The sequence below is a fragment of the Atta cephalotes genome (assembly GCF_000143395.1).
Source record: "Atta cephalotes unplaced genomic scaffold scaffold00043, whole genome shotgun sequence".
NCBI classification, from domain to species: Eukaryota; Metazoa; Arthropoda; class Insecta; order Hymenoptera; family Formicidae; genus Atta; species Atta cephalotes.
The window spans coordinates 1,004,918-1,017,897 of NW_012130107.1; the positions used below are offsets into that span (position 1 = coordinate 1,004,918).

Consider the following 12,980-nt stretch of genomic DNA (forward strand, 5'->3'; position numbering starts at 1 on the left):
TATATTATTTCTTGTTTCTCTTAATATTTGTTATTTTACATATTTAGCAAAATTTACAAAGCGATAGAGATCATGAAATAACTAGAAAAGATAACTAATGATATTCATGAGCAATTCAGAAATTAAAACTAGAATTAGAAATATTGATTTTAATATCTCTAAAATTAAATGTTTGAATTTCTAAACAAGATATTTATAAGAATCAGTCAAATAAATATATATATTTATAATTATAAAATGTAATAAATTTGATTTTAAATATTTGAATTATAGCATAAAGTACATCAAAATATATGATAATAAAGTCGCAATATTAATTTCACACGAAAGACTATTGATCTATTATTACAAATAAATAAGTGAAGTGAAAGCTTTATTTGATTAAAGTAGATCTCGGTGCTCAATATTTTAAAATGAATTTTATAGTTTCTAATTCACGTAAAGTATACAAAACAACGCATCGATTTGTTGGTTTTGAAACAGAATCCTAAACTGAAACTGAAGTAGTTACGAACTAAATTAACAAGCAATTTAATAATATTATTACTTAGTATCTTAAACTACTGTGAAGAAACTAAATATGTAAGTAATAGTAGATAAGTAAATAAATCAATCTTATTTTTGAGAATCGATCTTGATGTTTAATAATTATATAAATTCATTTTTTTGTTACTAGAAATTGTGCGATGTTCATCGAATTTAATAACCTGCTAAATGTGAATAGGAAAAATGGTATAAACATTAGAAACAGTGAGGTATATATAATGCTGAACAGAGTATGTCTTCGTTAAAAAAATTTTGTGGCCCTGAAAAGGGCCATTTGTATCAGATGCCAGATTACGATTATGCCTTCTTCTCGGTCTTCTTGGGTAGCAATACGGCCTGGATGTTCGGCAAAACACCACCTTGAGCAATGGTCACACCGGACAACAGTTTGTTCAACTCCTCGTCATTGCGGATGGCGAGTTGCAGATGACGAGGGATGATCCTAGTCTTCTTGTTATCACGAGCGGCATTACCAGCCAACTCCAAAACTTCAGCGGCCAGATATTCCATTACTGCAGCCAGGTAGACCGGTGCACCAGCGCCGACGCGTTCAGCGTAATTTCCTTTTCTCAGCAAACGATGGATACGACCCACGGGGAACTGCAATCCCGCCCTATTGGAACGAGACTTCGCCTTTCCCTTGACTTTGCCACCCTTGCCACGACCAGACATATTGCTCGATTAACGAATACGGTACAGGTATACTTTCTTCGAGAGAAGCGAGAGATTTGTGACGTTTCGCTGACCGAGCACTCCCTTTTATACCCCGCGAGGATAGCGCACTCCCCACCAATCGGCGCGCACAGCTGCTCTCCGACCTTCTGATTGGTGCGCTGTAGGTGACGCGGAATGGTATATATATGATAGTTTGGTTTGCGCTCCAACTCATTTTACCCGTGAATATCGAGAACGCTGTATCGTGGTTCTATCCGCAAACTTTCTGATTGTACGACAAAATGCCTCCTAAAGCCAGTGGCAAAGCCGTGAAGAAGGCCGGTAAGGCTCAAAAGAATATTAGCAAAACTGACAAGAAGAAAAAGCGTAAGAGGAAGGAGAGCTACGCCATTTACATCTACAAAGTATTGAAGCAAGTACATCCGGACACCGGAATCTCCAGCAAAGCTATGAGCATCATGAACAGCTTTGTCAACGATGTATTCGAGAGAATCGCCGCGGAAGCATCGAGATTAGCGCATTACAACAAGCGCTCAACGATCACCTCTCGGGAGATCCAAACGGCTGTGAGACTTCTGTTGCCCGGTGAATTGGCGAAGCACGCAGTCAGCGAAGGCACGAAAGCAGTAACCAAGTACACTAGTTCCAAGTAAATTGGAATTGACGACAAAAACGGCCCTTTTCAGGGCCAACAAAAATTCGAACGTTAACTTTTCTCTAGATTTCGTTTCTCTAAAATTTTATTCTGCACACAGAACGTAAAGTATTTATATATCCTAAACTGATTCAATTTATATTCGCGAATTTAATGCCAAATATATGATTACCTAATACAAAAGTTCACTTATTTGATGCGTCTCCTCTGTCTATTAAAAATTAATTTTCTAATGTTTAGGATGCAAAATTGTTTTAAGTCTAAAAAATCGAAATGATACCCATGAAACAATTTTCATTTATTTTTATTTAATTTTTTATTCCTTTTTGTTTGTACATTTATGTCATAGTAAAATAAAACAAAATACATTATAATTAAAATTAAAATTATATGTATTATATAAAATATCCTTCTTGACATTCAACTAAAAATATTTATATTATAACTCACATTCAACAATATGAATCTAATATATAGGTGTTACATAACATAGTTAATAACATAGTTAATAACATTAAATTATAACGTAGATATTATACTTTTAGTTCGTGTCGACCGAGATGTTTTCGTTTATATCACAATAAAATTCTAGACATAAAATCTATAATAATTTTACATTTTTGCTATAAATAATTCAGACAAATAGCATTATAATGTATATTTTCTATTTATATCGAGTTAAATTTAATCTTTTAATTATCAATAAATTGTCAAGTATATTTACTTCGTTTGTGAAAAACACGATATGTATTACAATTTTTTTATTCTAACGGATAAATTCAAGTTTCTCGCCTTATTTGTCGTCGTTACGACTGTTGCTGAGGGAAGAGAGAGCATGCCGTTCGATTCTAACATAGGATTGTTAGTCACGAATTGTAGGTCGACAGTATTTCTTTCTCCGGCAAGAAATAGCCGTGAAAGTAAAATTAACAAATTAACGACTGTATTTATAGATAGATGCTAGTTGAATTTTTATGTTCGACACTGCAAAGATTATGTACTTTCATACAAATGTTTGATTATCCAGACCGCAACTGTGCTGTTCTCGAAATAGATTTCGAACAATTAAATAATTGCGTAACGCACGCACGCAGAGTTATAGAATTGCGTGTTTCGCGAATATTCAAAAACATTCTCGACTTGAAAAGTCGAGAATGTCTTTGAATATTTCGACAACGCGTGACGTGGAACGTGGCGTGAAAACTATTGATAAAAAAGATACCGCATTGTGTTATCTCACAAGAAGTCTTACGTTGCAGTCGAGTCGATGCATTTAACAATCGATTATAATGCGACAGAGAATAATATTTCATAAGTTCATTTTGCACAGGCAAGTGTCTTGATTCTTATCAACGCTCAATCAAATGCGTCTCGGAAAAACGTTTCGTTTATTTTTATTTTTATTTTCCAGTCGTACGGTTGCTTTTCGTCCTAACCTCTCAAAAATTTCTAAGTGTACAAGTTCAAATCGCGATATGGCAACGGACACGAAATTCCTGTCGGATTCGAGAGTCGATTTAAGAGATATCTTCCGTTCCGCCGTGAAAGCGATGTCGTCGAACGAAATTATAAGGAGGAGAGTGAAACTCCGAGATAACGCTTTATACGTCGACGAGAGGAGTTTCCCGCTTAAAGGGGACGTTTATCTCATCGGATTCGGTAAGGCGGTTATGGGAATGGCTGTGGAGCTCGAGCGAGTGCTCGGCGACACTTTGAAGAAGGGTATTGTCAGCGTGCCGAGTATGTCGTGGGACGCTATGTGGGCCTTCGAAGATAAATCTAGCTTCCCTAAGTTGCACAACAGTAGGATAGACTATCGCGAAGGTGGCGTTAACAATCAACCTGATAACAGATCGTTGGACACCACACACGATATTATAGACCTGGTCGAAAAGTTGACCGAGACGGATACTCTGGTAGTATTAGTGTCAGGTGGAGGCTCCGCATTACTGTACATGCCGAGGCCCATTCTGGATCAAAAAGATAAGTTGGAATTTTGTAAAAAGCTCCAAAACGCAGGTGCCGATATCACCGAGCTTAACACTGTGAGACAAAAGCTGTCTCTGGTAAAAGGCGGTGGTCTGGCACGTATGGCCTATCCTGCATCCATTATTACGCTAATACTATCCGATATTGTCGGTGATCCCATAGACTTGATCGCCAGTGGTCCTACTGTTTATAATCCGAGAACACCGGAGCATGTTGTTGCTATTTTAAAGAAGTATAACTTGTTTCAGTCACTTGAGGGTAATTTAAAGACTGTCATAACGTCCAAGGAGCCATTTAATGACAAACCGTTATTAAGTTCAGTTTCAACTAAAACTGCCACTAAACAGTTCAAACACGTAACAAATATAATTATAGGAAACAATACAATGGCTCTGGAAGCTGCAAAACTTGAAGCTTTGCGCAAAAAATTAACTCCAATAATCTTAAAGAATAATGTTACAGGAAGTGTACAAGATGTTAGTTCAGCATATGTTCATTTAACAAGTTTGATATGTCTCGTTTTGCTAAATGAGCTGGAGAGAAAAGAATTTTACGACAAAGTACGGACTATGCCAATACTTTCATTATCTATTGATAAAATCGACGAAATCTTTCATCATCTTATTGGCAATCTTGGTGGTATAGTTTTAATCGGAGGTGGAGAACCTACGGTTGTGGTAACAGGTCAAGGAAAAGGCGGTAGAAATCAGGAATTAGCTTTACGTTTTTCACTAGATTGGCTAGCAAAAATCAAAACTTATCCGCGACTTGTCGAATACGATGTGATGATGCTCAGTGCAGGTACTGATGGTCAAGATGGTCCTACTGATGCAGCAGGTGCATTTGGTTATCCTGCCATTGCGCCCGTAATGCACGATTTTTACGCAAAAATTAAATCTATGACTACCAAAAAAAATGCACAAGCGAAACAGGAAATAATGACAGACAGAAAAACGCAGGATTCGTACAGACGACAGCAAACGAGTAGATTTGTAACAGAATCTAATATTGAACAAAAAGGACGAGATTCCAATAGCACAATAGAAAAGTCTTCTCGAGAAGATGTTAATGAACATATCGATTTAGGATTAAAAATAATGGAAGTAGAACGCATGTTACCTGAAAATGCCTTACAAGAAAACGATACGTACAATTTTTACTCGCGCTTTAAGAAGGGGGCAGACTTAGTTAAAACGGGAAAAACTGGCACTAATGTTATGGATTTACATTTTATTTATATAAAAAAACGGCCATGCAAGTGTGAGATTAATTTCTCTGATAAACCAACATATGAAGAAGATATTTTGGACGTACATGATTTACACATTGACGCATTGACTATTGAAAAGTACAAGGCTGTGCTCCCTTAAAATTTTATAAAGAATGAATTTTTACAAACTCCACCTTTAACTACTGAAACTAAAGCGAAAAAACCGTTTCTAAAAATTATTGATGAAAATTTTACAGATACGTGCTGTATTAAAAAACGTAAACTTAATTAAAAGTACATCAAGAATGTCTATAAAAAATCCTACGTTATATAATTATTGCATAATTGCGCTTTATAAAATAAATTACAATCAATATTTCATTTTGGAAGAAAATAGATAATTTATATTTTGTAAATACTGAAAACTTTTAAATATATAAAATATTTCAATTATATTTATGTATCAAGAAGGCACTGCTCAAAAATAAATAATCTTTTAGGCTACATTCCAAAACGTCCTCTCCAAAGAAAATTTTACTCGATAATATAATATTTGTACTATATGTAACATGTACTATATTTTGAGTAAAATTTTTCTCGAAGAGGACATTTTAGATTATGGCTTTAAATTATAATATTACTACATATCTATTTGCTTGAAGATATGACAATATATATTCACTATCATACATAGATATCTACAGAGATCATATAATATATATTTGTATATATGAATTATATTGTTTGTTGATTATATCAACATTTTTTCTTATAACGAAAAAATATAAAACTAATATTTCATAAAGGAATATATAATTACGTAGTAACATTTATATAATTAAACACAATACACAACTTTGGTAATCTAATACTTTCTATTCCAATATTTTTATTTCATAGATATATTGTTTTTCTCTGTCAATTATTTTGATATAGATACAGAATTACCTTAATAAGGACTTTCAAAAGCTTCTTAAAATATTATTTGCTTGCTTATCTAAAGAGAAGAAAAAATTTACTATATAAGTAGGGTCTCTCTTCTACTATTGTTTACTAAGTGTCTGTGCATATAAATAAATATAAACTTTCTTTTATAACACGTTTATAAATTGTTATATAATATAATGATAAAGAGATTATTCATTTGTACATTACATTTCTTAATCATTAGTGTGCATTTGAATCTAAAAATTTTAGATGCTAAAACTTTTTGCAATTATTAAGATTGCTGTTATTTATAAAAATTTTTAAATCAAAATATATATTTCGATATACCCTGACTTTTTTACTATAATTAAATTAGAGACTAGAGAGAAATGGAAAAATTAAATCCCAAATTTTTGGACGAAAAGCAGAAGATTGGCATAATCTTATTAACTATCTTATCTGCTAAAGATCCCAACTAAATAAATGATGTTTGACTAGCATATCACGAACTCCATCTTTTAAAGGCTGTGATTGTTCTTTTTTGGGCGGTAATTCCCAGTCGGGATTCAAGTTAAATGCAAATTGACTTAATATTCTTAACTCACATTTTATTTGCACCCAACCTGGACTATTTATGAAGCTCCACGGTTGATACCTAAACATTATATATACTATTATATATCATAACAGAAAATAGATATTATTAATAGTACACACAGATAATTTGTTTATACTTACCACTTTTGCACTACTTCTACACAGGAACATAAGACTTCGAGCCATAAATGAAGCACTTGTTCGTTTAAACCGAGACAAATGAGAGAACGTAATTTCACATCCATCTGAGCGTGTGCATTGTCGTGTGTTAAATTTACGGATTGAACACAGCGATATAATAACTGAAATATTTTCTTTATTATTCACTGAATGTAGAAAGCTTAAGAAAGAGACGTTAATGGTGTCAACTGATCACGTGATTCTGAGCAAAAATCATAAAAATTACATAGGTTGCATTCCGTTGCACGTATGATCATTCTATCCTCTAAAGGATAAAATATCTTTATACGCATTATATAACACACAACGAAGTCATAGGGTGCATTCCGAATTAAAGTGTAGAGATATCAATTTATTCTTTTTCAGTCTTTGGTGAATAACAAGGACAAATGATGCGCTTTGTACGTAATTCGGAACACAACTAGTTAACTACATAAAAAGAAGCATGTGATTAGTTGGCAGCTTTTTCTTAGGCTCTTTAATAAATATATACACAAGAAAAATATAATTTGTAATACCTCTTCTGGTGTGAGAACCTTGCCATCTTCATCCAATCTGTATGTTTTGCACAGCACCAATCGACTATAAACAGAATTGAAGTCTTTTTCCACTTCTCTGTTAGAAGCTTCTTCTATAAATAACCATGGATGACACGGTCCACCCAAAAATGATGGTCTTTTCATTCCATGCTCTAAGACTGCTTTCACAGTGGGACACAATGTACCTCTTACTAAATCCGTAACAGCTTCGCTAACCGCATCATCTCCAGCGCATGTATATTGTTTACTACGTTCATCTAGCAATTCTACAAACTTAGCAGGAAACCATCCTAGAAATATATTATTAAACTAAAATATATTTTGAAAAAATTATCATTTAAAATAAGAAAATAAGATAATTCTTTAAAGATCTGTATAATTATCAGTATATACCTATTATAAAAAATCGCAAAGAAGATAACACAAAATATAAAACACACATTTAAAAAATATTAAAAAATAAATAAATAATTAATAATAAATAATTAAAATATATAATTAAATTGTTTGAAAAAAATTAATATACCTATCACAAATTCATTCATTTCATTATAATATTCATAATATTGTAAGATTTCTTTCGTTACTTATATTACCTCTTAGCCCATTAAGTTCTCCCACCCAGCAATGTTCATCTTTTTGACTAATGATTGTAATTATATCATTCTTTCTAAAGCCAAGTTCATCATCATCATGTCTCTCAAAATCTGTAACAAAATTAATATGTATAGAGCAGCATTTTTCATCTTAATTCTTTCATCTTCATTTGATTTCTTAAATTAAATATGAATCTTTACTTTTATTGTTATAAGTCTGTTTTTATTATTATTAAAATCATATCGTTATAATATGTAATAGAAAAGATATTTATATCTAATTACCTAGTAAAGCTTTTGCTCTTCTTTTTCGTGTTCGCGACACATTAACATAATTGTCATGGTCTTTTGCATGACTTTCCATTGTATAATCTGCTATGAGAACAACATTATTTAATTTTGGATCGACATTTATGAAATGTCTTGCAACTTGTAAAACAGCTTCTCTTAGATCAACTAGAATTTCTAAAAGTTCATATATTAAATTAAATACAGACAAATTTTATTAAAAATTCTACTGGATGCTATATATACATACCTGTTTGACGAATATTTTTAGATTTTGCATCGTCTTCGCCATCATCATTTCCAAATAAAATTGTTTGCAACATTGATTTATTTCGCTTCATTTGACGTCTGCAAAAAGACCACAAAGAAGATATACACAAATATAAAAAAATTCAAATTATTGTGATCGTGAATTATTATTAAATAAGAATTACACATAATATATTTTTCATCACTTACCTATTCAAATGTTGTTTTGGTAAATTCGGTACTGCATCTGGATTTCCTACCAATCCGCCTTGATCAGCCATTAAATAAGCTAAGTGACGACGTCGATGAGTCTCGACTAACACGTCTGTCAGTGATCCACTAACTTCTAAAGATACCTAAAAAATATCGAATTATATTAAAACAACCTACGTTATAACATGTTTTTAAAATTGTCAAGAGAAACAATCAAGAGAAACATACATTGAATAATTGGTCCACATCATCAATGTCTCCTGGTATATCTGAGAGAGCGTTAAATATTTGTGCAGAGTTCTCCAATTGTCTCAAGTCTGTTTCTGAAAAAAAAAAAACATTTTATTAATTTATTTTATAATTATAAGTAATTGTATAAAATAATATAAATCACTCAAAATATAATAAGTATATATTAAAAATGTATACCTTTTATCTTCAACATCCCAAGCGTAATTTGGAATAAAACTATAGATCCATCAAAAAGGAACATATCCCATATTCGTAGTAATATTTTCATATGCACAACTGATGCAAATAAAGTCAGAAACCAGTGCAGAGATATAAGACTTAATTCTATGTCATGTTGCAGCAAAACATGATCTATGTCAGGAAGGTAATTAGCTACTAATGTGCGAAGTACTTTTTGGTCGGCTTGAATACCTATAAAAATAATAATAATTTTATGTTACAATTGGCATTAAATTTTTGTAACTTCAAATACTCTATAAGGTTGACAAAATGTATTACCTAATAATGTCGAAGAGTAATAAGAAGCTGGTAACAAATCTTCCACTATTGTTGCCATCATCCAGAATGCATCTTCCTCTTCCAAAAGTAATAATAATGACGCTGCCATCGTACCCGTACCTTGACAGTAACTTGATATAGGATAAAAATATATTAAATTAAAATTTATATATTAAAATTAAAATTATATATTATGTATTTAACTTAATAAAATAATGCCGTTAAAATTAATTATATTTGTACTTTTCCATACCCAATATCAGGATATAACCAAGCTAAGGCACGCATAACGCGTCTTAAACGAGGTATACCAGTACTATGCAGATGACTAAAACATGCATTGGCTGGCATAATGCGAAGGAGATCTTTTTCTATTTGCTTATTGGTCATTAATGCATCATTACTCGATGCTTTCACTATATCTTTGTACATTATTTCCGATGAACATTTTTTCTGAAGTGCTCCTATAATTAAAAACATATTTTCATCATAACTTGTCAAAAATTTGTGTTTTTATTGTTTATACCTGACATGCGCATCCAAATTTGAGGTCTCAAGGAATGAGGTATGCCGCGGCGAACCATTTCACGTAATTTATCTGTACGTGGTAGATTTCGATCCATATTTTGCCAGGAAAGTTCTGCCACTTCTTTATTATGGCTAAATTCCAAAAGAGCAACCCATTGCAATCTAAAAGAACAAATCAATATATTTGAATTTTATCTATTTTTATACTCTATAGCTAACTTCTATAGCTCTATTTCAAATACAATTACAATAGCTATATTTTATTAAGTATGTTATGAAAATACGATTTTAATTAACCTATGTTGAGGATCCTCAACAAATGGTATTCCCAGCAATTTTTTTTGAATTCTGTTCAGGGCCATCTTCTTCTTCCACACGAAAGCCAAATTCATCAAACCTAGATTGATGGAACAGTTATAAATATTAATTTATAACTGCAAATATTAATTTGTAAAATTATTTTACTACGTTTTTTTTATAAATGCAGTTTTTGTATACATTTTTAAAAAAAGTTTAATATACTTTTATACATTATTTGATATATATAAGTCTTACCTATATTCAGGTTGTGAATTTGGATCATCAGGTTGATTCAATTTAACCAAGATATCTTGCGGCCACATGGATGGAGTCAATGCTGAAAATGGACCACCTGGTGCTGGCGACAAAGCCTCACCACACAAACTTCCAACTTCTATTTCGATCTCATCTTCAGAAATAGCTGTTTCTATTTTTTTCTAAAACATAAAATTACATTTAACAAACCTAAAACAAGTAATAATCAAAGAGAATTTTTTATTGACTCTATATCAATATTTTTCAAGAGTTTTCATTGAAAAAAATTTTTTTAATTTTCTATTACAATTCGCAAGTTGTATGTCAATTTATTATTTATAATTATTTTTTATTAGTTTTGATTTTCGTATAATTATATTATTCATTATTTTTCTAATTCATTTTTCATTCTTTCTCTCTATCATTAGAAATTCAAAATTGGAGTCACTTTTCTAGACACTATATTCATCTGTTCATCTCTGTCTGTTTTTATTTAATATATTTTTACATATTGAAAGAGCTATGATAAATCTAACAAATTTGAATAATAAGGAGTTAATCGAATTCGATTCCACATGTTAATTTACCTCGCAGAACCCAGCATCATAATTCGAGAGAATACTTACATTATGTTCCTCTTTTCCGACGTAACCATCATGATCGCGAACATTGAAGAACGATTTGGCCAGGTCCATAATGCGTTCCCGATATAGTCTCGATTCGTCAACGCGTCAGATCCTCATTGATAACTCCTTTACGTTGTGGCTTGTCAACGTCGCGCCATGGTGGAGCAGATGGAGTGGAGCTGAGTGGAGCGTTATGGAGTAACGTCACAACAACGAGAAAAAAAAAGAAAGTGACTGCGTCACACTTACGGTAGCGTCATCTGGGAGATCTCGTTTCAAAATTCAGCCGGAACAAAAAAAAAATCTAAAAATATACGGCACGTCCGATAAGAAGCGGACATTTCTCGTGAAACATTGAAATTATTTTGTATTTCGTTATTGGGATTTTAATCATACTACATATCCTTTTCCAGCTTTTTTCAAGTTTCCTGAATTAAATCCAATCGCGATTAACCGCACATAAATCTTGTTCGCTAAAAAGAAAAAAAAATCTGTTGACTTATTTGTATTATCGAATGGGAATAAAACATGTACTTATAATGGGAAACGTTCATTCGTTTGTGACGTATTTCATGTCATAGCTTTGACAACTCGTGCTTCATATTCTAATGTAATATATTCTATGGTTTTTATTGTTATTATTGTTAATAATAAATTCAACGGTTAATTAATCTTTACGCAAATAAACAAAGCATTTCAGTAATATTAATTGTTTGTTAATTCATATAAATCTATTGAGAAATCAGTGCATCTTTTTGCTTTTTTAGTATAAACATTCTTTTGGAGATAAACACATCACACATTTTTATTTTTTTCTCGGATATATTATTATATATGCATTTGTTTTTATTTATATATAATATTTATAATAATTCAACGCAAATTAAAAGGAAAATCAAGAAAGATTAAAATGAAGAATTTTGCCCAAATGCTCGAAATTAATTTGAAAGTCATTATAATTTATTCTTAATATTTTATTTGATCATCAGGATTTTTGAGTATTAAATTCAAATGTGCTCTGCAGAAATATACCAGTTGCGCTTATTCCATTGTTGATAAAATGTATCTCTGGAATGACAATAATGTAATACTTTGGATAGACCTGTAATGTATCAAATTATATACATTTATATCATATATTTATATATATTGACACATATATATTGTATATTGTTATGTTTGGTATTCACACGAAATAAATGTGCTACCGCATATTCGAGAGAAAGAATAAAAAAAAAAGCGAAAAAGAAAACTAAAAGAGAAAAAACTTCAGGGAATCATATCTTCAAACGAGAAAAATTATAAAGGTGAACAAGTTCACTAAGGTATTAACTGATATGAGATTATTACAAATGTCGAGCGAAACGCTCTCTTTTATAATGTTCACCTATCTCAAGATACACAATCGACCCTTTGCCTTTGCCGAGATCCCGTTACCTGCGTTACCTCCAAAGGCAACAGTAGAGCGCAGCACCAATCGGTCGTTTGCTCCTCCTCGTTTCATCCCCCCGCATCCACCGCGAGCGAATGATGCGCCGTCCAGGAAAACATGGCGTAAAGTGAGTGCGTTGCACATGTGTCAGTGATTTCGGTAAGGGGTCAGTTCCTGAATCGTGAGGTTGGCGCGGACCGTTCGCGGCTCCGGCAGCTCGGCTGTGTCGGATATATCGTCAAGCACTTCGGGAACGGCACGTCGGGTGGATCCCACGATACTCGCCAGGGAAACACGCCGGGAACGCGCGGCACGGGGACGCACGGGAGAGCGAGAGAGAGAGACTCTCTCTCTCTCTCGGGACCAGTCTCCGTTCTGTCATCGCGGAATTTCATTCGACCGGCTGTTCGTTCGTTCGCGCAGCC

General features: G+C 32.5%; 5 protein-coding genes across 5 annotated transcripts in view; 2 read left to right on the plus strand and 3 right to left on the minus strand.

Moving 5' to 3' along the window:
* The window catches only part of LOC105622278 (histone H3), a 4,793-nt gene extending 4,239 nt beyond the window's left edge, over positions 1–554 (minus strand). Inside the window, exon 1 of the mRNA XM_012203697.1 lies at positions 532–554. The gene's annotated coding sequence lies outside the window, so the exon portion shown is untranslated. The remainder of the gene's footprint in view (positions 1–531) is intronic.
* Positions 555–843: 289 nt separating this feature from the next.
* LOC105622274 (histone H2A) lies at positions 844–1,218 on the minus strand. The gene has a single exon (XM_012203694.1). The coding sequence runs from the start codon at positions 1,216–1,218 to the stop codon at positions 844–846; it is 375 nt and encodes a 124-aa protein (XP_012059084.1).
* A 284-nt stretch (positions 1,219–1,502) lies between these two features.
* LOC105622279 (histone H2B-like) lies at positions 1,503–1,874 on the plus strand. Its single transcript, XM_012203699.1, has one exon. The coding sequence runs from the start codon at positions 1,503–1,505 to the stop codon at positions 1,872–1,874; it is 372 nt and encodes a 123-aa protein (XP_012059089.1).
* A 1,291-nt stretch (positions 1,875–3,165) lies between these two features.
* LOC105622280 (glycerate kinase) lies at positions 3,166–5,367 on the plus strand. Its single transcript, XM_012203700.1, is given in 2 exon segments — positions 3,166–3,206; positions 3,288–5,367. Coding segments are annotated over 2 exon segments (2,121 nt in total).
* A 1,097-nt stretch (positions 5,368–6,464) lies between these two features.
* On the minus strand, positions 6,465–11,192 carry LOC105622282 (small G protein signaling modulator 3 homolog). The gene is given in 16 exon segments (XM_012203702.1): positions 6,465–6,657; positions 6,741–6,901; positions 7,298–7,608; positions 7,915–8,025; positions 8,200–8,379; positions 8,453–8,550; positions 8,662–8,807; positions 8,893–8,987; positions 9,094–9,327; positions 9,415–9,545; positions 9,668–9,878; positions 9,941–10,104; positions 10,240–10,283; positions 10,285–10,339; positions 10,498–10,679; positions 11,124–11,192. Coding segments are annotated over 16 exon segments (2,385 nt in total).
* Between the last annotated feature and the right edge of the window lie 1,788 nt (positions 11,193–12,980).

What these genes read in the sequence shown, in the direction of transcription:
- LOC105622274 (XM_012203694.1), bottom strand. Translation starts at nt 1,218, where the DNA reads ATGTCTGGTCGTGGCAAGGGTGGCAAAGTCAAGGGAAAGGCGAAGTCT.
- LOC105622279 (XM_012203699.1), top strand. Translation starts at nt 1,503, where the DNA reads ATGCCTCCTAAAGCCAGTGGCAAAGCCGTGAAGAAGGCCGGTAAGGCT.